Consider the following 27,755-nt stretch of genomic DNA (forward strand, 5'->3'; position numbering starts at 1 on the left):
CTGCTAGCTTGACTTTGACGTTCTCCTCCGATTCCCGATTAACATTTGCCACAAAAGTGACTGTTGTAATTATTAAATTAGATTCAGCTCCAAAACACTTGATTTCTCTCTTCAATTGCCATTGTTCACTTGCGACACCTCACACACACTTATTAAACGCACTTAAAGTATAAAATGTAGTGCATCCGTACTCAACCGCTAATGAATGATAATGGAAGATGATTAATGATTGTCGAAGCGCGTGCTTCCATAGCCAAACAAACTTTTGCGTCTGACAGCACACGAATATATCTTCAAGGACTGCCGAACAAAGTGCGAAGTCTGAAAAAAACATGATCAAAAGCAACGCATAAAAACATAAAAATGCTGTGGTATTTGTAACAGTGGTGCATGTGTGCTGTACATTTTAGCTGCGTTATCACGTATTTATACATTAGTGATGGTGAATGTCGGATGTTTTCTGTGGAAAAAGACATCCATTGTTGGGGAAAAAAGGAAAATTGAGTAAATTCGAGGAGGGATGGATGAGCAAATTTGCAGGGCCGCAAATGCTGAATCATGAACGTGTGTGAATTCCCTGTAGAGTTGAAGACAAAGCTTGGCGTTAGTATTAGTTATTAGTATCAACGTGTCAGCTTTTTCTCTTTACTTTGTGCTGTTGTGCTATGTTTCTCCCATTTTTGTTCTGTTTTTTTTCTTCCTTTCATTTTATTTCTGCGATGTCCCGCAAGCCAGTAAAAAATAAGCTGTGCCTCACTTTGGACACCCCTGACTTAACATAAGCAAAAACATTTTTTAAATATCTCGTTAGTCAAAATATGTCCGCTATTAAAGAGCTTCATTTCACTTTTATCACCACTAGTTAACATAACTAGTTTTCTATGTTGTTTTTGACACAGCAGTTCATTTTGACACAGTAAATAAAAGGACAGATGCTGTTAGCAGGATTAAAAAAAAAACACAAAACCCATTTGCACCTAACTTTGGAGAGGGGTGGCACATGGACCAAGGAAGAATATTAGTGAGGATCTGGATAAAGGTGTGGACACACCGTATGCCATCATAGGAACAGTTAGAACGATTGAGCCTTGGTGGAGGCCTTCAGTGTACAAGCTGACATTCTAATTACTAATACAGTATTTTTGCACAATACTGTACAAGATCAGGGCTCAGCCATGACCTCTGCACCTTCATGTGTACTGTATAGGCTTGCTGTTTTCTATGCTTGTATTTTATTGTCTAGAGTAGCTTTTGCTGAAGAAAAAGATTTGTGAGTGGCTCATGGAGCCTGAAGATGGGTCTCCACGGACAAAAGACCACGCACAATGAATTTTGCCTCCACTAAAAGGGCAGATCTTAAAGTCTGATGCAGAGAAGTGTTGGGAAAATTACAAGAGTAAATCTAGTTACTTGCTCAAAAAAGTAAATGAATTAGTAATGGAATTACTCCTTTATAAATGTCATTCGGTGCCAGAGAAAGTAATTCTTGCGTTTTTAAGAATTACGTTTCATGAGATTAGGCTGGGGGCTGAGCTTGTGACCTGCAATTATCTACCAAAACACTAGGGGGTGGTGTTTTCCCGTGAGTGAGCAACCACAACTCTTGTTAACTTGCTGTTTCTTTTCCCGTGCAGTAGCAGTGAACAATCATTGGTATAGTTATCAGTCCACAACAATGCACCACATTTCACTGCTGGTTACGGCATTGTAACGTTTCAAATAGTAATTCACTAGATTACCCACTGCTGGAAAACAATAACGGCATTAATAACACTGTTATTTTTAAGTTACTCCCAACACTGAATAAGTGATGAGTCAATCCCATTATACAATTGTAATATTGACACTAAATCATCCACTTCCTGCTATGCTCTTTCCTTTAATGACAAAACACAGGCCATAAATTAACATCCTTTTTTTCCTAAATGTCTCATTCACTTCCTTCCTCGTTTTTTTTGGTGCTGCAGGATGGGTGCCAAAGTTTTTTGGCCTTTTTTTTTGCAGGACTGTACAAGAAGCGATGCGCATGGAGAGACGCGTAAGTAAAGCAGCCTAGAAGAGGTTAATTGGGTTGATGAAGGTGATGCTGCCTCAGTGCTATCATCCAAAGCAGCATCACTAAAGCACATGAACCTTGCTTTTCATCAAGTAGAAATGTTGCATCAATCCACCTTATTTGCATAACAGTGGCCCGCTTAAGGCAGGGGAGCCGCAGAGAGAGGTGGAAATTAGCATGCTGTCACCTTCTGTCTGTCATTCAGAAAAAAAAACAGGCAAATGTGTAGCTGTATGACCTCATCTCACATCTTGTGGCACAAACGTTAATTAAAAAGCCAGGCATCCCACTGCTCCTCTACTCATCGAAACTGTCATTCTGTATTTAAATCCTTCCTCGTGTGCTCTGAAGTCACGTGTGAGTGACGGCAAACGTCTTCATCATGTGTCCAAAATATCAAAATGATGAAAATACTATGCATTTTCTCTCATATTTGAATGTGGATCAAGAATAATTTGGAAGCAAACTTTAATTTAGCGAAGTCAGCTCTTTTCCTCGTGTATGTTTATGATCCAAACACCCATTTGCTGCCTCGTAGCAGTGCAGGCTCGTTGCAGCGCTGCCGACCTTCTCCATTGATGAGGAAGCAGTGCCCTCTTGTGGCACAAACTGGAAGTAAACGCCACTAAGCCCCGTGCAATGCAGCTCATCCAATCATTCTTTATGGTGACTATTAAGATGAGCCTGATAAGAGATAAAAAGCGCTGATACAACATGGAATGTGACTAAAAGAGACTTCAAGAAAATGCTGCCTCTTATCTCCAAACTGCTGTGATATTAAATTCATTTTGGCAGTGGAGATACAGAGAAATACACAAGAGGAAAATGATGAAACACACATGCAAGTGTGCCAATGTTGCAATGTGGTATAAAATGCTCCAATACAATTCTTAAAAATTGCCTTCAAGTCTGACATTGGACTCGTCAGGGCTCAATAAAGCAGAAAGAGGTTACTTTTTAAAAAATAGTTTATTTTTCTTTGCATTGGGAGGAGTATCAGTGCGTCCTATGGCTTGTGTACACACTTCCTGTAGGGAGACAAAAATCTTGAAGAAGCCCTTGAGTGAACCAAGGGCCCCACCCATGTTTACCAAGGAGGAATGTTTGAGGCAGCTGCTACAGAACACGCTCCTCTTAAAGGACGTGCAGTGTTTGGAGCTCCGAGTGAGGAATGCTACTGGCTGGTACCTGGCCTGGTGTTCGACCCTGCACCGCCGTTAACTTAAAAAAAAAACAAGTGACGACATCGAGCCACCTCTGCTTCAACTGTTTTTTTGTTTTTTTTTAGAAGAAGAAGAGAACATTTTGAGTCAAGTTCCATTCAAGGTGGATTTGGCCCTCAGCAATCCACAGTTCTGGAAGACAACTTGAATGCAACTACTGGAAGAAACTCACAGTTTGAATGCTCACTATTGTTTGCGAAGGAATCCACACGGCTGCCAATATTCTCTATATATGGACACATTCTGTTAGGCTAACATCACAGAAAGAATACACACATTTGTCCCCGATTTTTTTTTTTTTTTTTTTTACTTTCACTCCATCCGCTAGTTTGTTTTTGACTCATCCGCGCACACAAAAGAACAAATTTGGCATCATGTGAGATAATATCATTATTCCCCATGGAGCTGGTGCATGCAACTGGCATCCAAAGCTGTCAACATTCCGCCGGAACAGCGGTTCGGGTTTAGGGATTGTTTACAGAACCAGTTTTGAGACGTGGGGAGCGCACTAGCTTGCATCTTGCGTGAGGAGAGGAAAATAGCTCCTCCTTATATTTGGTATAATCTCCGCACGCTGCTGAGGCGATGCCCAGGTTTCTTGGCGTACCAGTGGCTGGAGCAGAGCCAGTGCGAGATAAAGCCGACAACGGTGCAGACGGCATACAGTACACGTGTGGGACTGAGACACAGTTAGCAGTGATGCATATGCTCATTAAAAAGTCTCACTACAAAACAGCTCTGTCTATCTAGTCTATCAATAGGCTGTAATCCAGTACAATCATTGTCAAGCCCTGCAAGGTTCTAGTCTAGCATTTTTTCGCTGCTGGGCTGAGAGATCATAAGGGAGGATATTTGGGGTGAAATGATGCGAGGCCTTTTTTTTTTCCTATAAAGCCCGACAGCACTCAGGCGGTCCAGCACGCACACAATCCAAACATTCTCGCACACATTATTTATGCAGGAAAATATATTAACATTTGCATTAGAAAACAGTGCGAGGGCCTCAGTGTAGTAAAATAGCTCTTCTGTTGCATAAAAATACAGAGAGGGATGCATGTGGGCTGTCATTTCCTTACATGAGTATGTAAATCTACCTCTCCTCTTGCCTTCAACTAAATATCCTTCTCTCATCTGTGAAAAATGTTCCCACAGCTTCATGGGATTAGAGGCACTCAATTCTTTCTGTGTATCCGACGCAAATGAAAGCCACCTCCGCAGGGTTAGAAGATGCCGTTAGGGGTTAAAGGACCAAATAAGGAGCAACGAGGGGAGCATCAGACACCCTCGGGTTCTCCTCGCCAGCAGTCCAGCTGTCTGGCTCTTTAAAACCTCTCTGATCCACAAGGAACTACACTGAACCCGCTTCAGACTCACCTACACTTGCTCTTTGTTATCAAGTTTAAAAAGGGTAACAACAGTGAATTCTTTCTACATAAAGCATAAACTCCAACAGGTTCTTGTAAGTTTATCAGAAGCCCACCAATGGAGCCTTTCTTCTTTTAAGCGGTTGCTTGGCAGGACAGCTGAAACAGTATTTGGTTCTGGAAGGGAAGGGCCCGACGTGGGCTTCACAGAGCATCCAGGCAGCGTGTAGAATCCAAAATATTATCACCACCTGAGCTTCCCACAAAGGGTTTAAACGTGAGGAAAAGGAAACAAAATAATCTCAGCAGTTTCACAGCATGTTGCCGCTCTTTTCCAAGAGCAGAACCCCCATGAGCTCAGTCCACCGGGCCTTGGAAGATGAGCTTGGAGCATCCCTGCGTGAGGCTGAGCTGGGTGGCACAGAAGGGGCAGGCGGCATGGAAGGCGTGGGTGCCGTGAGGCAGAGGGATCTCTGACCAGTACTTAACAGACTTCTCCGAGCACACGTGTCCGCACGGCACAAAGGCGTGCGTGGGGGCACCCGTGTCCACATAGAAGGCGGGCTCGCAGCCAAGCCAGAGCGGCACGTAGGGGCCGACCATCCTGCACATCGGGCACTCTCGCTGGGTGTTGGGCTCCTGCTCTGACCGATGACCCCAGTTGTGGTAACCGTGCACGTGGCCGCACGCCAAGTAGACCCACGGCTGCTTGTCCTCCAGACAGGAGAGGGCGCGGCTGCGCTGCATGCTGGGAAAGGCAAGGGTGTTGAGGCCTACGGGGCACTGGGGCCGCGCCGCATTGATCTCCTGTCGGAGGGCCTCCAGATGCTTTTGGGTGGGAGTGTGAAAGAGGCCTTCAGCGGTGCGCCACAATAAGGTTGCACCGCACAAGTCCACCAGCGAGCCATCCTGCAGTACATTACTCTCGTTCTCCACCTGAAAAGGAAACGCTAGCTATTAGTAACTATATTATTGCACCATATTTCCTCATATAGTGGCCAGTGGTAAGCGTGTACTCAACTGCAAAAAGTAACATGCCTCTATTTACCACGATGTAATACATAGTTGCACTCAAAATTATTTTAACCCAAAATAAACAAATGTAAAACATTTACGCCACAATTTTGCCTCGGTTTGCGTGCATTCTCCGGTTAGCGTACAAGAAGCACGCGTCTTGTCGTGGTATTAATACACTGCGTGAGTCTGTGTTCTTAATTTACGTCGCCCGTCTATGATGTCATCAGCGGTTGACTCTCAAAACACACACAGTTTTTATAGTTTCACAAGTCTAAATGCATGTAAATGATGAATGACAAGGATAAATGAACATTTAAGGTTCCTTTTACCTTCACTGAAGACGTGACTGTTCCCAAAGTCACAGTGTGGCAGCGAGATCAACCGCCACCTCCTTCCTGTTTTCTTGAATTCAATAATGTTTCTCACCATCTCTGTCGAAAATGCTGGCACTTGCAGCTTTCTTTGGCGCTATTTTGGGTTATTCAGGTGAGAAACACTTGGAAATTCAAGAAATAGCTCATGGCAAAACAGGAAGATGGTGGTGGTTGACCTCGCTGCCACATTGTGTCCGTGGGAAGAGTCGGCAAGAATCACGTCTGCAATCCCAGTAAAAGCAGCCTTAAATGTTCATTTATCCCCTTCATTCATCATTTTTATGTATTTAGATTAATTTATGTAAAAAAAGATTGTTGTAAAACTATAAATATGTGTTTTGTGTTCACATTCTTGGCTTTCTGGAATGGATTCATTCCATTTTTCATTCACGGGAAAAAGTAATTCAGTTAATATCCATTTCAATTAGTCGCACCTTCTGGAAGAAATTAGTGATGCTAACCAAGGTTAACAAGTGCTAACAAGTGCAGCCTATATATGTACACATTTCTTTGTTCTTTAAATTTGGTGGGTGCACTCAATAGACAAGAATGCGCGCCAATTGTGGCATGGTGTCTATTGGAGCCACTGACACGATTTCGAGAAATACAGCACATCAGTGAGATTTGAGACAATCCCTTATAGTTTAAAGAATCGCTTGTCTGTGTAGCAAGCACTAACCAGTTTGCCCGGAGTCTGTGCAGAGCGTGTCTCTCTCAGGGTGTAAACATCCCCACACACAGAAATCTCCCGCCATACGCCAGGCTTGGATTCCTCTGTGAAGCCGCCTTTGGGGTGCATCACCAGGACGCCATTGGTTGTCAGGCCATCCATGTGACCATCAGGGTTCTTCCACTTTGCAGCTTTTTCCTGGGAGCAAGACGAAGATTGTGTGAACGGATGTACCGGCCTCATACACACTCCTGATCAAAATGTTAAGACCAGTTGAAAACTTGCAAGAATTGATATTTTGCACTGTTGGATCTTAAGGATCTTAAATAAGCAACTTATTTTCAACAAGCATTAAAGTGAAATAGGCTGTTCATCAGCTGATCCAAAGTTTCAGACCGCGGCCTTTAAAAAGACTAAATCTTGGCAAAAATATGGATTCAATGTCCTTTTTTGTCAGGTATTCACACTATCATGATCTCTTGATAGCAAAGGCAAAGCAGCATAAGCAAGGCCTCTCGCAGAGCGCCATTGCTGCTAAGGTTGGACGTAGAAAGACAGTCATTTGAAACTTCTTCTAAGATCCCGATGGTAAATGGAACCAAAAAGTCACGTGGTAGACCCCAAAAAAATGTCACCGGCCCTGAGCCGGAGGATCTGACTGGCTGCCAGTCAAGAAACGGGATGGTCCTCTGCCCCAGTTGAAGGTTGTTGCTGGTGCCGAGTGCAGTCAAATCATCAGGCGGCACCTGCAAGAGAAGGGTTTTAACAAAAACATCTTCAAAGACCTTGTGTCCTTCAACGTCACAAAATTGCGTGTTTGGAATTTGCATGAGAGCACCAAACATGTGCCATTGAAGGGTGGAAGAAAGTTTTATTCTCTGATAAGAAAAAATGTAACCTTGACGGTCTTGATGGCTTCCAACATTACTTGCATGACAAGGAAATCCCACCTTCAGGTGTGCAGGGCCCTCAAACGGCAGCTGGCCATGTGGCGAAGTTGCACGGGGCATCACTCATGACTGAAGGCCCGTTGTTAATGAGCTATGTGGAAATGTTGTCACACATCCTATTTGTTTGCATCAGTGGGGCATAAAAGGACGCTACGCCACCATTGTTTCACGACGGTGAGTACCTTCGAGTCTTGCAACATGAGAAATGCCGGCTGCAGTGTTTGGGTGTACCGCTCTAATTAGCAATGTTACAAAACTCTTTAATTTGTAAAATCAAGTCTGTGATTAATTCTAACTGATAAAGAATTAATTTGATGCCTCATTCACCTGTCTACCCCAAATATTAAAGATGTTAGAGCAGATTTTATACCAGAAAATAGTGCATTTGGTCCCTATTGCTTTAACATGAGTCAAGACAAAAGTTGTGATCGACCTGCGGACCTTGGCATGTACAACCGTACTACAAAATATATAATCACTTAGGCTGTGAAAATCTGTTTTAAAAGTCAACAGAGTACCCATTTACATTTTTTTTAATAATCAAAAAGGCCAGGGAAGAAAATCAAGTGTCATATTTTTCATACAGCACTGCAGTGCAGCAGCAAGCCCTGTATTCGTTTCACTCCACACTAACCACAAGAAATACACCTAGCTATCATCGATGACAGGAATGTATAGAATCCACTAACATCCACTCCATATTTGAGAAAACCAATGTTTTTAGCATGATTTTGTTATGATGAAGCGTCATAAAAAAATGAATGAATGGGTATCTCAACTATCCATATTTTATTTGCTTTTATATTTACAATCAAGGCATCCATATTGAAAATAGGACAACAATGCAAACGCGACAATCCGACTTTAATGAACTTTGGTCTGCAGATCGATATTAAAGTGAATTCATATCCTATATACCTTTTATCTTGTCCTGAAGCTCCCATGCATGAGTTTGCAAGGCTTAAAGTGGTGCTTAACTTTCCAAGCACTCTTCTGACTTGATGTGGTCCAACACTCAATAAAATCTGATATGAAATTGAGGATGAAGAAGTAATCTGCCTAACAAACATGTATACAAATGAAAATACACCCAATATCATATGAACAAATTGAATTTTGAATTTACCCCTGTAGGTTTGTAGAATGTTGCGTCGCATTACTTCCACTCTTGATCTCTTATCGGCCGTCCGATTTTTTTAAAACGCCATGCCGATATGTGTCAAAATGCCAAATATCGGCGCAGACTACCTGTCGATCACTAGTTCCAGACAGTGGATGCCCTCCGTGAAGCCATCTTCACCGCCTTGAGCAACATTCCCACTAGCCTCCTGGAAACACTGGCTCATTACTGAGCCCTTTTTTTGAACATTTTATTTCTATTTTTGTCTCGCTCCCATTTCTCCCATTTGAAGCTCTACTTAGAACCTCCTTAAGATCCAACAGTGCAAAATGTCAATCTTCCAATTTTTCAAATGCTTGTAAAATTTCCATCAGGCGTGTATATCACATCATGTATGAGCTCAAGCATCCTATTCTCATCATAAGTATTTATTTACTTTATTATTTGATTACCAGATTTGTTTTGCAACTGGATTTTATGAACACAGTGCTCATAGTACACAGTACTCACTTTTCCAGCTTTGAAAGCCATTTTAAAAGCAAAATACAGACTTTTGGCATGTGCAGTACAAGTGTTCCTGCATGACTTCTTTTGGAGTGCTACAGAGGTATCAACATAGAGCTCCTGCAGGAACACTGACATTTATAAGAACAATTTTTCATAAGAATTCCAACTAAATTCTCATGCGAGCTCATTGATTAGTAAGTATTCACTACAATGAACTGCATAACTCTTAGAGTACTCTAACTAGTAATTACCCCGAGGAAGATATTCTTGGAAGAGTCAAACCCGGCTGCATAGATACGAGCGGTGTAAGGTGGGTTACGCTCACAGACGACCCGGCAGGCGAAACGTGAGATGGTGCTCTGTGTGATGGGAGTCTCCTCGCCCTCCTGGCCTCCCGCTATTGTGTCTGTCACCACAAAGTCGATGGGACTCTCAGTGGACCGGCCGATCTATTTAAAAAACACACACACACACACACACACACACAAAACACAACACACATAGTCAGTGTTCCCCTAATTTTTCAAGTGTCTGAGCATACACACATGCACGACCTGAGTGTCCGTTGCACCTCTCGGTCGTAATACAAGGTTAGGCAAGCAGTATTTAGCTCTCTTAACTCTGCTACACCAGTAGCTATACGCTATACGTCTTCTCACCGGCTGGACAATGTTCGTCATTGTGTTATATGTTGTTACCGCTTGTTGTCGCCTGTCACTCATGGAGTTGCATTGCAAAATGGTACAGAATAAAATGATTGTGTTTATTTCATTTACAGCTCAGGTTGAATTTTATTTTGTGCGCTGCATGATTGCACAGTGATTTGTTTAAAAATAGAACAAATAACTAATGTCAATTATCTGTATTGTATCTGGTTCATTAGATATATTTAAAAAAAAAATTATTTTTACTTTTCAAGTGTTTTGGGTGTTTGACATTTCATTGCACAGTGTGCACACACACTCATGCTGTGGTGTGGTGAGCAAAAAGGGCTGAGACCCACTTTTTCAGAGTGTTCGTTCAGCAGCACAAGTATATGATCAAGCCAATTGTATTTTCTAAAATTATATCTTCTCAAAATGAATATTTAAAGAAAAAACATTTACGCTCAATGAACAATGGAAAAAGACGTTCCCCTTTCATTATTTTTCTTTTTATATTCAAAGCTCTCCCAATCCTCCTGCTATGTATCATGTTAGAAACACATACAATAAACATACATACAATATAATATAAATATACATTTCAACACTGATGGTCATCATTGGGTCACTGCAGATTTCCAAAACAAGATCAAGTAATTCTGAATTGGTGCGTAGTCAAAAATGACAATTTTAATATACAACCACTTTTTTGCAATGGAACTTCAAACTTGGTGTAAACTCAGTGAAAAAATGTAAGTGGAATTTATATTTTTTGTGATCTTATTTAATGCAACTTTGATTTTATTCATTATTCATTTATCTTGTTCCTCCTCATTTCCTTTAATATGCTCTGAAATGCACTTTGCACATGTAATTATGTTGAAAACGCAGACAAAGGCTATTTAAAGAAATATTTAGCTTGGTTTGACTTCAACGACAGTGCCTACCGGGTTGAGACATCCATTGTATACTCCACAAATCTTACAGGCAAGTTGTTTTTTTTACCTGAAACATGTCTGTGTCTTTATCATAGCTGTACTCCACCACCACTGTATGGTTCCGGGACAAGGTGTATGAGATGCTGTGTTGGCCTTTAGAGTTCACAGCCTGAAACATAAAAGCAACTTCACAAATCTGAAGTGTAATACAGGGAACAATAGTCCCAACAATACAACGCTGCACTTCTAGGCATCTAGTTATCTTCATGGCAAATGTCTGGAGCAGAACTATATAGAGGAAGAAGTGAGAAATGTGTGCCATGCTACGTGTCCAATGACAGTGACCATAAACCGCCCACTGGCCTCAGTTAGCACTAGCTCGCCGACTCGCAGAGCTGCCTTGAATCCACTCAGCTCCCACCAACACCTTACCACATGCCACCATCATCCTGCTCTAATCTGCATAGCCACCCCCCCCCACACACACACACACACAAACACAGATCATAACCCCCTCTTTGTCATGTGCGAGAGCACAGGAGGGAGAAAGTGGGTCAACGGTGCCGACACATTCGGGTTGTGACAACTGTCATTGCATGTGGGCTTCCCTCACAAACAAATGGTGCTCCACCTGTTCAGCGTCCAAGAAAATGCATGGAAAAGGGAGACATATTTTTAACTGTCAAAACAGCCATGGACAGAAACATTGCAAAGATTTACAAATAAGACAGTAGGTGAGATCTTGAGGGTATGCCAGGACTGTGATAGGAGGTAGGGGTGTTCCAGTCCAATATTGATATTGGATATCGGTATGATATCAGAAAAAAAAAACATTATTGGATTATATCGGCCTGCATCTAAAATCTCTGATATAAGCACTCCGATACAAGCAGTCTTCTCCAGACTGCGCTCCAGTACTTTTACCCAGTAGCATCCGAATAGAGCCTGCATGATCATGACAACACCGTTTGCTAACGTGTTACCAATAGCAGGAGTAGGAGTGATGTCGGCTATTTGGCAGTATTTTCCGTTAAGGTCCAAAAAAGACGTTGAAGGTGAGTGCAAAACTTGTCACGCACAAGTTTCCCGTGGTGGCACAGAAACAGGGACGTTTAATACCACCATCCACATTCATTGCGCATTTGAAGCAGCATCACAAAAAACAGCATGAGGATTTTCGCAACAACACGAAGACGAAGAAACAAACCTGTGGCTCTCTCTGACAACCAACGCTGTCCGAATAATTTGCAAAGCATGAGCAACTCTCACAGGATTCTCACAGGACGGCAAAAAGCTATACCAGATAAGAGAGGCCAATTTATTGTGCTCGATGACAGCCCCTGTCAATGGTGAGTAACGTTAGGTTTAAATACCTATTGCTGCAGACTATTATTCTCCAAGTAATATCACTTGATCAAGCCTTTTGTAATATTCCATACCACAAAATAAGTCATAAAACTGTGTATGATTCATGCTGGTATCGGTATCAACCGATACTCAATGCTGCTATATCTGTATCGTATCAGAAGTGAACCTGGACACCCCCAATAGGTGGTTGGCATCATGGGAGCTCCGTGTTATCTGTGATGAACAACAGCATGCGCCGCCGCATGAGCTGAGACTGTGTCACAGTGAACAGTGGGCTCTGAGACTGCTGTGGAAAAGTAAATATGGCTCACTTCTCTCAGCTTCTTCCTGCTACTCTCAAATAAGGTTTCCCTCAAATTAAGTTTAATGCGTTTCTTTTTTCCCTCCAAGCTATTTTTGACCCAAGCGTGTACAGCTGGGAGTCAAAGGTCAGCCAACTGTGACAACTTCCTCCTCAGCTCATCCTCATGATCCCGAGCTCGGCTGGTAACAGCGTGTGTGGCAGGGATGCAAAAGTGGGGGAGGAGTTGACTCCGTAAATGACCTGTCATTTTTTATAACAGAAATTTCCTTCTCTTATACAAGCAACGAGAGAAGCAACTAGCAGAGCAGAACAGAATCATGCATCTTTATTTGGTAGACCACCGAAGTTTCACCAAGGTGTATTCTCCGCATTGATAGACTTGCAGTAAAACATTTACAGTCATCTAGAGTCGAGTTCCACATAGTGAGAGTAACATGAGCCCATGGGCTTTCGGCCAGGGAGCTTAACTACCAACTAACGTCTAGAATATTGGCCTCTGGGAGGTGCAAAGGTAAGCAAAACTCCTCTGGCGTTTTTAGCAGTATTGCTCTGAGACCAAAGGCAGGAATGCAACGTGTTCTACTGGACCAGGCAGTTTCTGGCACACTCTTAGAAGCAAAGATAAGCTCTGAGGCCTGGCAAAGAACAAGTGTTATTCTACTGGAAATGTCAACATAGAGATCTGCAAACAATAAGGAAGCCATGATACATATTCCATACTAGTCATTGAGAAAACAAAGTCCAAACACCTGGGACTACTTAAACTACTGAAATAAAAAAAATACTTAAATAAAAAACAAGCAAATCTTCTCACTGGTGTCTCACCTTGCTGTCTTGGGGTGTGTTAAGGATGTGCACGGCGCTTGGCTTAACACCATTGGCTTTGGTCCTCTTGTATAGCGCAAATCTGCTTTTCCGTCTACCGCGATCTCCATTGGGCAGGGAGCCATTGTACCTGTCAGAGGTAGGGGTGGGGTGAAGGGAAGGACACGACATTCAGGGTAAAACAAACTGTACTGAAAACAGTTTTGGTGCAGCATCAGGATGTGTCAAACAGGAATTACAAGCATAAATTTTGTAATCATTTAACAAGTACAACGAGAATTAGAAACATTCCTGTGTTTGAAAAGGAGCTTTGCCAAGCTTTGGAAATCTAGCACACCCTATTAGCAAACTAAGCATTACCTTGGATGCTGTCGCGTATTACATAATGCACTCTGCTTGTGCTTGTGATTTGCGTTAGTGTGCTCGGTGTAAAGTGCAGCTGGTTTTTGTGTGTCCCGGTTCCATGAGCAGCTTTTGGGATGCCTGTTAGGTTTGCTATTATTTTGATTGAAATAACTAGAGTGCATTCTCTTGTAGCTGTGCAAATTAAATTGCTATGGACAACACAAGCAGCAATTTTGGAGGCACTTGGCCTTGTTTGCCCTTTGTGAATGAGGAAAACCCTACTGTAGGACTCATCCCTCTCGGGTGCCCACCACCCCTCATCCACCATCCACCAGCTGGTTCCTACAGCTGGGACACCCCATGCTTTACTCCCATCCAACATACAGACCTTCTGTCACACATAACCAGACTGAACTGGACGGACAATCGAGACAATAAAAGCATCACAACAACAACCTCACATGGCGGTACTTATTATGAGAATTAACTATTATCACTTTATAATAAAATATGAGTGCATCTTTAGCAGCAAGTGACTCTGGCCGACTTCCACTTGTACCAATTCTCCATACGGGTGACGAGAGATGCAAACACATGGTCCATGTCAGCCCACAGCAGAAACTGTCGTGTAGGATAAGCCACCTGCAGAGAGCTAAGGAGGTACTGGATGATAATGTGGACAGCACTAAAAATCAACTGAATTAACACCGTGAAGATCCCAAAAATATATATGTATCATTTCATTACATTTACTAGTGCAGAGAGACTGCAATATCTTCAAAAATTACAGCTCCCCCGTTGCACAAAGAATTATGTCTAACGATACTTCAGGTCAGCGAGCATCCAAGGGTCAATAAAAAGGCTACTCTAACATTTGAGAATACACTACTAGACATCACAAAAATAAAACACACATGCTAACTTCAGCTCCATAGTCGCCACTTTGCTGCACTCTTATGTTTTCAACTAAAATGTTCCTCCTCCATTGTTGTTGTTTGTTAACACACCTCGTTCAGACTGATGTGTCAAAGCGGCATGATTGTCAGTTTCCCACAGTACTATTTTGAAGTGGACAATTGAGCGACCCCAGCCAAGGTGAGCAGACAAACTGAGCCAGTTGTTCTGTACAAACATTCAGCTCCCAATTTTTCACATTAAATAACACTTTGATTGTAATATATAAAGGCACTATGATTCTATTCTATTATTGATAAGCGAGAAGTTTCTCTTATGCACAATAACAACAATGATTGTTTTTCTTTTGTTTAACCTCTACCAGACAGACAAAGGATTTATTCTCCAATACTCAGCAGAAGGGATTAGGGCCTTTGCTATAACACCCAGGTAGGGTAGCACCTGCGGTTCACACACTAGTACCCTGTAGTTGGAGACATCAGTTTGTAAAGAAACATTTGGGTGCACCACCTGAAACTCTCTTAAATTTCATTGTCATATACTGTGTGTGAATGCTGATTTTTTTTGGCAAGTAATGCAAAAGATCCAAATGTACACACTGTTGCACAGTCTTCATAAGTACTACATAGCACTGATTTCTGCCTTTACTGTTTTGACTATGAAATACCCTCTGACACATTTCCAGACTGAACACCTCACACACATACTGGACTACTGTTTGTGTTTACACTAAGGATGTGCATTTGACTAAATTTCATTGATTGATTATGGGGAATAACAGTTGGTTAATGGACTGATCTGAACTCCTGCTTTGATGCCGCCCTGGAGCAGAGGTCAGCATATACATAGCTCAATTTCTCAAAGATGAAGTCATTGCCTTTAGAAAACTGCCTATGCTGGCTGTAGCCACTTAATTCCACAGAAGCTACAGAATCCTTCAGGATCAATTAATCAATTTAGTAAATGTCATGCCCAGTCCTACTTCAGCTACGTTACTTTAGTTTTCAGAAACATCCACTTTGATACCATTTTCCCTAAGTAAACATTGTCATGTTAGCAAACGTCCTACACAGCAGTGTTTTCCATCTTGTGTAAGCAAACCCTTACACTAACATGGAGAGCTGTTGCATCCAGGGAATGAGATGTGCTGAGTGTTTACAACCTTCATCCATCTGGAAGGGTAAACAAAGGTGGCACTTGGGAGAGATGATGCACACAGAAGCCTGAAGCCTGTCTGCATCTAAGGTCAATCTAAACTAGAGAAATATATCCCTGACACGACATTGCTGCATGGTAGTCACCCGAAGGGCACAGTGAGCAAAATGAGTCAACTGACTCAAGCTGCCGAAGGCTGGAGAATCCAGCTGATTGGTATAACCTTGTGCAAGAGTTGTAGTATTAAATCAGTCACACGGCAACATTATTGCAGTATCAATGAACTAGCACAGTTCCAAAAAGGGCATCTCTACAATCAGTGTTAGCATGTGCCAGAGATGTCCCTGAGCTGATTTGTACACTTCCTTAACCGAGTAGCTCTTAATGGGAGAGACGCACAAAGCTCAATCAATAGGCCCAGTCTCCCTACCACAATGGACAGAGGAAGCGGAGAAGCAGCAAAAGCTGGGCCCTGATCAATCCATCCTTTCATTTCCAGGATGCCCACGTAGCCGGCCTCCCTCGCCGACCAGCACCGGTTGAGTCCATGCAGTCAAGAGATTGGGTGAGCAAACCTAGCCATCGCCGTCATGGTGACAAATCGCAGAGGAAGCTGCTGCTCAAACAACCTTTGTTCCATGTTGTCAGCTCACTTGTCTGCCCCCAGTTTTGTTATCAGTGGGATGGAAAGAGGTGTCACACATAGTGATTATACAGCCATCAAATGTGTGTCTTTGTGTCGCAGGAGAAATGACAAGTATCAACTTCAAACATGCCACATGGTCCTCCGGGGGTAGCACTTTTTGTCCTGTAGAGTCAGCAGTGTGACGGGGGTGTGTGGGAGGAAGAACAAGATACAAAACCTCTGTCACAACTTCATATTAGTCCCCATTCACAAACTAAATGATATACAGTACAAACCCATAGACTCATTATTGGTCCAGGTAATCAGTTATGATACAACACATTTCCCCATCCTCTGATGCCTTATAAAACGTGTTTGCTTACATAATTGAACCACTGCACAAACACAGAAGGAACAGTGGTGGGATTCACAATATTTTTAGATAAACAAAGGACAAAGGTTGTATTCATAGCTGTGGATGAGGCATATCCTAACAGGTTAAAAGTGGTGAAAACAGTTATATAAGAACATTTTTCCAAACAAAATACATTAGGCAGGTTTAGTCCGGATCAGAGGCCTGGCAATTCAAATATTTGTGCCCTTGTGTGGTTCCATAGCCTCTTTAGTCTGCCAGACATGTAATAATGCACAAATGTAACAGTACTATTATTACTGAGCAAATTTTCATCATCTTGTCTGTTGTGTACTCCAAACAATACAAATATATAGTTAATGGACAAAACAGAATAGTAATAGTATAGTGTTGGTGTTTTTCTTACCCCGGAAACCCTGAGACTACAGGTTACAGTCAACAAATACATTTGTAGCCCTTTCTAGGTCAAAAAACCCTGTTTGGTGCTTAACTTAAACCACATGACTCACCATACGCCAGTAGACCCCTGTGATTTTTCTAAACCATATCACAAACATAAACAATGAATTAGGGATGTCCGATATTGGCTTTTTTGCAGGTAACCGATACGCCGATATTGTCCAACTGTCAATTTCTGATGCCGATATCAGCCGATACTGATATGTGCAACATGACACATCTCCTGTGGTGGAATTACGGTAACACATATCTGTTGTGAAGCTAATGGATACAGCATCAGGAATTAGCTTCTCGACGTGGCTGTAAACAACATGGTACAACATTGTAAAACATCTAAGCAATACTTGCCATTAGGCTTAGGCTGTGACATTTTTTTAGAAGTCAACAGAGTAGCCACTTACATTTTTTTGATCATCAAAAAGTCCAGGGAAGAAAATCAACTGTCAGAATTTTCATGTAGACCTAGCACTCTTAGTGCAGCAGAGGCGGAGCCAGAAATTTTTCATTGGTGTGGCCAAGGTGAGACCATTACTCACATAGGGGTGGCAATAAGTTGATACCTGAAATGTCTAAGATGGCTGGCCACCACGTAGCTCTGCCACTGTGCAGCGGCACGCTGCATTGGTTTCTATGTCACACTACAAATTGCGGGCCAAAATGAACGTATTTGCACCATGAGATTTTAATGAAATTTCACCTGCAGATAGATATTAAAATAACTTTACAGTATGTCCTTTTATCTTGTCTTGAAGTTCCAATCCATGAGTTTGAAAGGCTGTTGTATGACTAGAGGCCGATGCAAAATTCAAGAGGAAAAGTAATCTACCTAACAGGCATGTATACAAATGAAAATATACCCGGTATCATATGAAAAAGCAACATCTTCACAGACGTCCCCATGGACTCTCCTAATCAAGCACGCACACACAGCGTCAGATTTTATCGTTGCTTACTTCCAGGAATTGTTACATTTCTACTGAGGATAAGTGGCATATCCGGAAAATAGATGGCTGGAAGGAGCAAGCTAGTTTGCTACTAGTCACCCACGTTTGTTTACACGCATGAGAGGCGGTTTGATGAGGTCATCTTCTGCGTGCCGGCAAATACGGGAGCCCATTTTTGCAAAGCTGCTGGAAATGTGAATTTCTTTTGGAGAGTAATAAAGTATCTATCTGTATCTATTCATCTATCTATGTTTGTATGTCGTGGAATTAAAACCGCCACCACGAGTGGCTGCCTTTCAATTAGTTCTGTTTATTGAAGCACATTTTTACGTGCCGTGAGAGCGACGTCCGGCATCGGTGTGATTCCCAGTCTACCCATTGATATCGAGGCGGGATGCCGAAGCGAAGCTGAAATTCAAGCGGCTTGCAATGAAGTGGCGATTCAAGCCTTCGGTACTTTCTATTACCATGGGAATCGTGAATTCACTACCTAGCAAGATCGACGAGCTGGCAAGAACGTCAAGACCTTCAAATTTGTGTTTCACTGAATGGCTAAGAGCTAGCGTCCCAGAGGGTAACGTGGGGCGCTAGCCGACTTCAGTACATTCAGAGCGGCCGGGAACACAAGAGACTGTGGAAGGTGCAAAGGAGGTGGGCTTGAACAAACTGTGGTGTCGTCCTGCCATGTGAACATTAAAACTGCCATCTATACAGTATTTTTTAAATATTGGTTTTCATTATCGGGAAAAATCCGATGTATACCGATTTCACATTTTTCTGCGATATCGATATTAGCGGTTGGCCGATATTATCGGACATCCCTAAATATATATATATATATATATATATATATATATATATATATATATATATATATATAAAATATATATATATAAAAAAACATATAATTTGGCTGTATAAATGACTGAACCCTATGTCAAAAGAGGAGAAAACTGACCTCAAAGTTAGGATGCATATTTTGGAATGTAAAGTACTGTCTATAAGTTATACTGAGCTGACTGAGGCAATACTATGCAATCAACCACCACAACATTAGGTACACTTGGATCAAAAAAGATGCTTTTCTGCCTTTAGAAATGTGGCTGGGGCAAACACTCAACTGCCAACCACATGCTACCTCCCCGAGCAGCACTTGTTGATGTTAGACAAAGATAAAATGTCACTATAATAATAAAGTTTAATAAAATGGATGACCCCATTTTGATGTTCTGTGTTATTGTTGGGCGAAATGGAGCAAGAATTATCACTAAAAGTACTAAATGTTAAAGGGTGTAAAGTATTGGCTTACAGCTTGTTTTATTTTTATTGGCCCGTGGTGCATTGTACAAATAAAATTAAACAAAAAAAATGCAAAACGGCATAACGTAACATGAAATGTTGATTTTTCACCGGGAACATGTTGCCCTTCTTTTCCGGTGCCCTGCCCTTTTAAAAATGACCCATAGTTTAACTTTCATCGGGAAAAAAAATCCTCTCCGGTTCTGCCGAAACAGCACAGCTTCCGTTCCGCTTGGCGACAACTCTGTAATACATTCTGTAGCCCATAAGGTCAGGCCTTCAAGGTAAAAGACATGTGCCAGTAAAATACCAAGGTTGTACTACAGCAGGCAGTCAGGTCTTTACACCACCCCCTGGTGGTGCTGGTGGAAAGTCCTGTAGAAGATCAGAATCTCGCTTATTTTTCTGGACCATTTCCTTTTTTTTCCCAATAATGTAAAGGTTGGCAGGTATGGTTCCCTTGTTTGGTCCGGTCCGGTCCATTACAAATGACCCAACGAACTGTACTAGCAGAGAAAACAGACTAGAGTCCGTTTTAACTGGACCAAAAATAACAACTGCGAATGTACCCTTAAAGGCAACAATGCTTGGGTTTATGTTCTGCTGTGTGCTGTAGAGGGGAAGTAGTCTGGGCTCCAAATTCAAAAAAAGGGAAGAACCACAGGGTTTGGGGGAGGGGGTCATCTCTATCCACTTCCGAATTCCTGAAACCCCATGAATCCAACTTCTGAGGTGGGAAGCGTGGCATAATGGCATAAATTGTGCTGGTCGACTTAACCCAAGTCCCATCTCCATGCCATCAACTTGTTTTCCCCCTATTCCATTCCTACTCACCAGAAGCGTATGGAACAAAAACACAAACCCAAACGTACACATTACCTGAATAGCGCACGTGTCCCATCTGTTGAGTAACGTGATCGCGTGACGTTCTCATCGACGCTTAATATCGTAGTGCAAATATTTTACATTATAATACGTAAAGTTTACGTGGATAAAATATACACCTTCAGAAAGTTGCCGAGCTAAAATCGCTACGCAAGAGCACTGTTGGGAAACTTCCTCCGTACATGTAGAGCTCGCTTTAGCATTCACGTCGTACTGTCCGCCGAGTTAAACCATATCATTAAATGTTTATTAAACAGAAATAAAACTCACCCCAAAACGACCAACTCGCCGTATTTAACAGGGTCTTTGGAAGGGGCGCAGTGCTCCTCTTGGCTGGACGAAAACATGAGGCTTGTAGCTTGACGGTGTGGCGTTCACTGTACACTCAAAAGAACCAGCAGCACAAATATAGCCGGAGAGCCCCTGTAAAAAGCTCCAACACGGTCTTAGTTCATAAATTTATCCCACGGAGGGTCCTTAAATGTCAGCGAATATCCGTTTTTCACCAAATATACGTGGCCTCTTTGGTTGTTTTCTGTGACATGGCAAAACGTAACTTAGTTGGCGGTTCAACGCGCTCTGAAACGCATACAAAAACAGCAAGGAGCAGGGCCGGAATGTACCATTCGCTTGTTCTTCACTTTGCAAGGGGGGGGACTGTTATTAACTATTTTTAACAGGTGGTTTGGACAGAAGTATGGCGCGTATTGTTTTTTTTTTTTTGCTATACTATAAGTGGTATTACACACTTATTTTCAATTAGCTAACAAATAAGACTATGTACCAATATAAACCCCGTATCCATCCCTTTAACCCCCCCCACATGGTCGGTTGCGCTCAGTTTATGTTATGTAAACAATGAGTACAATCTGGTGCTGCTTGAAGGGATGTAATAAGCAAGTTTTAGTCTCATATACGCAGTTACAACAACATTTTCCATTGAATAAATGCTCTGTCAACCCTAGACTGCGACGGTCTTTAAAAAAAGGGAAAACAGTGATATATTTTAAGAAGACTGAATATGGACAATTTGTTCATCAGACACGGTTCACACACAACATATACTTGTACAAAAGGCAGACTTACAGTGTAGCATTTGTTAAGATATATTTTTGTATACGTGTGTGCAAGATTACAAGTGATGTGTACTTTGTGTGCTATGTATATAAATTAGTTACGTGAGAATGTGTTACATATGTACCTGTGTATAAATGGTGTCCTGCGGTAGTGTCCAAAATGTTTCCACTGAGGGCATACTGAAAAATCAACTGCTGCTGGGGCCACCCTGATATTTTTATATATATATTTTTATTTTGTAAAAAGGCTACAAAAACAAGATATATATTTAAAGAAAAAGCTGTGTTGTGATGCGTCAACATTTCAGCTTTTTCTTTTAACATTGTAACCCCCCCAGTCCAAAAATGGCCCCCAGGCGGCACTTTGAACACCCCTTTAAGTAACATGTCAATTTAAACTTTGAAATTTTATGACACTATTCAGATACACAGGCTTCCCTTCACATTTACTTCATTACTGAATAAAACTATTACACATTCTTTATTCTTCTTTTTCCTTACTACAAAATGGAAACATGGGAACATTTTAAGCACAGAATGAGAGCGTTCAATACCTGCTGAGACATGGAGAAGAGGTAAGATTAAATAACTCTGCTTCTTCCAACATGTCCTTTTCGGACATGTAGAATTGTGCAAGTGCGAACATGAGATGTTCCAATTGTTTGTGTTACTGATCACTCCTAAACCTTTTGAGGGGGTGGATGATTTATAAAACAAGGTACACTAAGTCTCCAGTGATGCCCACATGACTACTAGTCACTCCTTTCTCATGAATGTGCCACTTACTCTTGTCTGAAAGTCTCATCTACACTTTATGGCCTCATCTTTTTTTCACGAGAACTTGCATGGCTGGAGGCTGGACTTGCATTGCTCCTTTAGACCCCCCACTGCCTTCCCACGATTATTGCCTCCACTTTCATCCGTTGTTTTGTTTAAAAAATAAGATCCCCCTTGCCCACGCTCATATGTGCTACTACTTTTTCATGTGAGTTGTTAACACTACCACCAAAAAGGAGGCCTTGGAATGTTGTACAAGGATTTATGCATTTAAATGCATGCCTCTGGGCTGGCAATGACGTCTATTTACAGCTCTTTGTCCCTTTTTCCTACTTGCCATTGTCTGTGAAAGAGACCACGACAGTCTTTTCTGTGTCTGCTTACTTGCCCTCCCACGTGTGTGTGTGTGTGTGTGTGTGTGGTGATCAAAGCTCTTGCACATACCACACTGATGGAGAGCAGATGCAGGGAGGGGGCTTGCTTTTCTGAATGTGCCCTGGCTGTAGTGTGACTACAAATCTGTGCAGTCAGGAGGAGGAGCCAAATGTATGAGCTCGAGGGCCCATAGTGCAACCAGCTACATTGCGTAATTGAGTGTGAGCAATGATGACATGGTGACATGCACAGCGAGCCCTCTGGAAGGTCATGAAATTTACCAGCAAGCGCGTGACAAAGAAAGTCAGGGCTTTGAGTGACGTATAGCAGAACTGTGGGGAAAATTGTCTCATTGTTATTTTGTCAGCTTTAATTACCAATAACAATGACATGGCGTGAAAGCAACCGATTAAGAGACAATGGGACATTTAAAATGTACCACCAATGGAACATCCAGTTCCTTCTCCTTCGAGAGTTTTCCATGAAGGCAAAAGACAGATCTACAATCAGCTGACTGCAGCATGACAGTGTTTGAGAATGTGAAGAATGTGCTGATCCCGTGTTGCTTACACCCCTGACCTGAGTACAACCCCCAGCCCAAACACAACAGCAGTGTTGTTGGAACATGAAAAGGGGTTTGATTCTGAACAAAAATAGACCTGGAAGGGGTGAGGAGAAATAAAAACATTCCGAAGAAAAATCGCATCGTGGAACACATTGTACATACACATTTGAGCAGCATTGTTTCTCCACTACATGTCCTGATGTCTGCAATAGACAACACATGGCTTACAGCAGTGACTCACACTAATTGCACTAATTGTCCACTGTAAGCTTTTTGCTTGTTTACTCAACATCTTTTCACTGTGCTGTGGGGAAAAAAGTAAGGTTTTGACATTTTCCAGCACACCACGGAACAAAAAAGGTACTGCTATGTCAACTTGTCATTAAATTTGACCTAAAGGAAACACATTTATTATGTATTTTTCAGAAGTAATCTACCGTACAAAACTAAAAACACAAAAATCATGCCTATTCTCTTGATAACCCTATTGAAATTTGTTAAGGGCATGTAATGCCCCCTTGTGGCAGGGGAGACGATGTGCAGCGAGAGAGCAGCAACAACACTGGGCAGATTTATCAAGCATCCCTTTTATTAACATCACCTGTTACAAAAAGAACAAACTTCAGTGTTAATGAACTCAGCAACAATAAAGCAAGTGTTGATTACCAATGATATGGGACACTTTTTCCTAGCGTTGTTACAGTAGAATTAAAACCTCTACACCGTTGACCTTCCAGTTTTCCCTGTCTTTCGGGATTACATTATATCACTCATATAGTCAACTTTCTAAATCTCCCACCGAATGAGTAAAGATATGGAAAAGATTTGAATTTATGTATTTATGAGTGGTGAGGAGGCAAACTGATCAATGTGACATAACTCAGGAGGTACATTAAAAGTATACATATTCTTTAATTTAACGACAAAAAACACTTGAGTTGGTATTTCTTCATCACCGCCCTGTTGTGACAGGTAAACTACTGCAGTATTTAAAAGGATTGCATGGAAAAACACATGAGGAATGGTTGCCACAGATTGAACAGATTATGCTGAATGCAGTTTATAAGATTAGAATAAAATCAACTTGCAATTCTGCTGCTGAAGAGGAATGTGGTGGGAGTGGAGTGAAAGTGTTTGGGAGTGTTTGGTATAAACAGTCAACCTCTGCCTCTTCCCTTGTTTGACGGAGGGTGTGTCGTGTGCCGTGACAGTGGTAATGATGTCCTTGTAGTGTAGTCAGGATGGCTGCGTGTGCGTCTCTCCTCTTTTCACTATACCTTGGACAGATCTTTGTCAGCCTCCTGGATGAAAGCCCAAATGGAGAACTAGAGGTTAGCACTGTCCAGAGAACACTGCCAATGTTAAACTGGCATGTTAAACGCAGAAGAAGACGCCTTACCGAGTCCTTGGTGAGTTGTCGGCTGACACCTTGTAGCAGCTGCTGCAGTTCCTGGACTGTCTGGTTAAGTCCTGCAGTCATCTTCTCCTTTCTGTCCATCGCTTCCTAGTGCACACAAAACTACTGCTTTAGACTACATACTGCAAACCCATGATAAATGCACGAATGCTGCTGCCAAGCCGCCAGGCCAAAGCAAGAAATCGAGTACAGTCGTCCCTCGTTTATCGCCGTTAATTGGTTGCAGACCCGACCGCGTTAAGTGAATTTCCATGAAGTAGGTTTCAGTATGAATAAATGCAATATTTTCATAGTTGAGCATAGAAAACCTGTTTATGAATTTCTAAACATAAGCTGTAACATCATTAGAGCCCTGTAGACATGAAATATCACAACAGTCACTTTTACACCGCCGCTGGCATAGCAAGGTAACTAGTTAGCCTCTCCAATTTACTTATTCTAAACTTCCAGTGTTTCAAACAAAGTTAGGAAGGAGGACAAAGAAGCCAAAAACTTACGATACTCCACACAGAATGAGAGAACCTTTTTTTCATTCGATCTCAGCCATGGCATGTCGGCTCGGCTCTGCTGTCTCAGTAGCCAGTCTCCATACAGTGTGAAAGATAATGTACCATAAATTCGGGTGTATAAGCCGCACCCACTAAATGTGAAGGAAAAAACAGATATATTACCTACATAGCCACACCAGTTTATAAGCCGCATGTGTCCACATCATAAAATGAAAAATTGTGGCACGAACAAGTCCGTGAGGACCAGGCAGCTCTTTGACAAGAGCCAATCATGAGCTATGAAAAACTCACAAGCTTGTCAACCCATTGGATATTGCAGGAGGTCATTACTCAGTACAGTGTTCCCTTGTTTATCCCGGGGGATAGGTTCCCAAAATAAGCCCGCAGTAAGTGAAATTCACGAAGTAGCAAACTATTTGTTGACAGTTACATATTTTTGTAGTTGTAAAACCACATTTTAAAACACTCTAAGTTCAAATTTCATTTGAATTTTAATGATCACTCTTACTTTAATGATCAATCTACGACTAAATTATTAAGTGACTCGCGTGACCGTGCTTCGTCCTGGCGGCCGTAGCGTTTTTGTATCCTTTTTAAACATATTGCTCCATTAACAATCATGATAAAGCAGTATCTGAAGTACAAAAATACATCTGGGGTGAGTGGGGCTTTATCGTTGGTTGTACAACCAACGAGTGACAGGTTATCACCGCTGCACTGTGCGGGGATTGAATACCAATATACTGTAAATAAAATTTTTGAGATGAAACTCTTAATGCACAAAATAATTATCAAACGCACTTATTTGTTCATATGATGCAGACAGAGCAAAGAATGTCGTGTGCTGTGTCCTTCCTGCCTTCTGCTCCGTTCTCCATTGCGCCCTGAGGCGTTCAGGTGCACTTGTAATTGACAGTGTTAGACGCTAATTGTCTTTAATTTTTGTTCACGTACCCCTTATTACAATTGGCGTACCCCTGGGGGTACGCATACCCCACTTTGGAAACAGTGTCCACAGCCAATCTGGACACAGAACACAATGGGCGGGTTCTCCCTTAGCCAATAAGGACTGTCGTGGCTCTATATCTAGCTGGCTATTGTCTACTGTGGGTTCCTATTATGTTTGTACAGGGATGTAAACACACTGAGACGAGGTGTAGCTGCACACGTCTTCAACATGAGGATACAACACCCTCTACTGGTAGCAGTAGTAAATACAACAACAGACACACAGAGCACTGATAGATCGCTCTCACACACCACAAGGACACACAATAACAGTGACTCACTGTGTCATCTTACAAGCAACACTAAACTCATCACACAGCAACTAGACACTCAAAAGGTACACCTCAGAAACATGCACCAATAGGAGATTCAAATGAAAAAAAAATGTTAAAGTTTTCCCATAATACATTTTGTTTGAGCAACACATTTAATTGGAGGACAAGCAGCATAGAAAATGGATGAATGCTGCCTCTGTCCATCAGAGGGAGCCAGAGGGGCCCGGAGCTCAGACCACAGAGGGAGGCTGACATCATGGCAGTGCCCAAATGAATGCATTGCTCAGGCTTTTTTGGCCTTGGATATTTTTTGGGCCTTGGAGGGGTGTCAGAGGTTTGGGGGCGGGTCTGGCAGGGGGCTGGCGGGCGGTCCCCACTGCTTTCTGGTGTCTGGCTGGTCTCCTCTGTCCCCGGGCTGGTGACGGTCTGTCTGCCCTCGGGGTATCCTCCTGGGTGTATTGGTGGATGGGTGGGGCGGTGACCGGTTTGCAGCGTGGCGGGCATGCTCTGGTGTCTGGCGGGGTATCGCTCCTCTCATGTGGTGCTTTCTTCTGTCCCTCCTTGGTGCTTTGGGCTTGCATGCTTCGTGGGCCTCTATTCCCTACGGGGACAGGTTCTCTTGTAGTCGCTGTGGTGTGGCTCCTTGGGCTGCCGTGGTGGTGGTGTGTGTTGCGTGGGCTGTGGTTCCTGCTGTTTGGGTGGCGATCGGGGCTGCCTCACAGCGTGTAGCTGGTCCGTGCCGTGTGGTGATGTGGAGGTGGCGTTGTGGGCGCTATCTCCAGCGGGGGCTCCTGTGTTGGAGGTGCTGGGGTAGCTTTTTCTGGGGGGTTGGGCGGGCCGGTTGACGCCTTGGGTGTGGCCTACAACCCGTGGCTTGCCCAGGTCTTTGGTGTGGTGGGTGGCCTGTCCTCGGCTCCTCCCCGCTCAGTTCGGGTGGGGTTAGGGGGTGGACATGTGGGGTCCCTGTCCTTCCAGGTTCACTGCACCAGTACACATACATATAGGACTTTGGGGGGTGGTTCACGGTCTGGCGTCGTGGGGGTGTAAGACTGTCTCACGGCGGCTCCTCTGCCCCTGGCATGCCACACACAGTCGCCCCTCAATTTTAACCGTACAACAAACACTTAGGATATGTATTTGTGCTTGTATGCATGTTCAAAATAAATTAAACCATTACCATTACGCGACAGGGCGAGAGGCGGGGTACAGGGTGTACCCCGCCTCTCGCCTGAAGGCAGCTGGGATAGGCTCCAGCATGCCCCCGCGACCCTAAAGAGGAGAAGCGGTATAGAAAATGGATGGATGGATGGATGGATGGCATTACCAACTACGTCTAGTCGTAATGTCTCAACATCTCGCACAAGCTCGAGATCCTTCCCCACCAGTGAGGTTC

At 42.7% G+C, this 27,755-nt stretch overlaps 2 protein-coding genes across 5 annotated transcripts in view; both read right to left on the reverse strand.

Moving 5' to 3' along the window:
• Positions 1-3,006: 3,006 nt before the first annotated feature.
• On the reverse strand, positions 3,007-20,956 carry peli2 (pellino E3 ubiquitin protein ligase family member 2). Its single transcript, XM_054797091.1, has 6 exons — positions 20,631-20,956; positions 13,361-13,490; positions 10,931-11,032; positions 9,533-9,730; positions 6,714-6,902; positions 3,007-5,579 (listed from the first exon to the last, which is right to left on the reverse strand). The coding sequence occupies exons 1-6, from the start codon at positions 20,705-20,707 to the stop codon at positions 5,001-5,003; spliced, it is 1,275 nt and encodes a 424-aa protein (XP_054653066.1). The 5' UTR covers positions 20,708-20,956; the 3' UTR covers positions 3,007-5,000.
• Positions 20,957-23,720: 2,764 nt separating this feature from the next.
• Positions 23,721-27,755, reverse strand: part of ktn1 (kinectin 1) — a 36,162-nt gene continuing 32,127 nt past the window's right edge. For all 4 annotated transcript variants that reach the window (XM_054796618.1, XM_054796620.1, XM_054796622.1 and 1 more), the window contains 2 exons: positions 24,553-24,657; positions 23,721-24,454 (listed from right to left, as the gene is read on the reverse strand). In XM_054796618.1, the coding sequence (XP_054652593.1) occupies positions 24,425-24,454; positions 24,553-24,657 (135 nt within the window). In that variant the 3' untranslated portion in view covers positions 23,721-24,424. The remainder of the gene's footprint in view (positions 24,455-24,552; positions 24,658-27,755) is intronic.

Source organism: Dunckerocampus dactyliophorus, chromosome 13, assembly GCF_027744805.1.
Source record: "Dunckerocampus dactyliophorus isolate RoL2022-P2 chromosome 13, RoL_Ddac_1.1, whole genome shotgun sequence".
In the NCBI taxonomy this organism is placed as follows: domain Eukaryota; kingdom Metazoa; phylum Chordata; class Actinopteri; order Syngnathiformes; family Syngnathidae; genus Dunckerocampus; species Dunckerocampus dactyliophorus.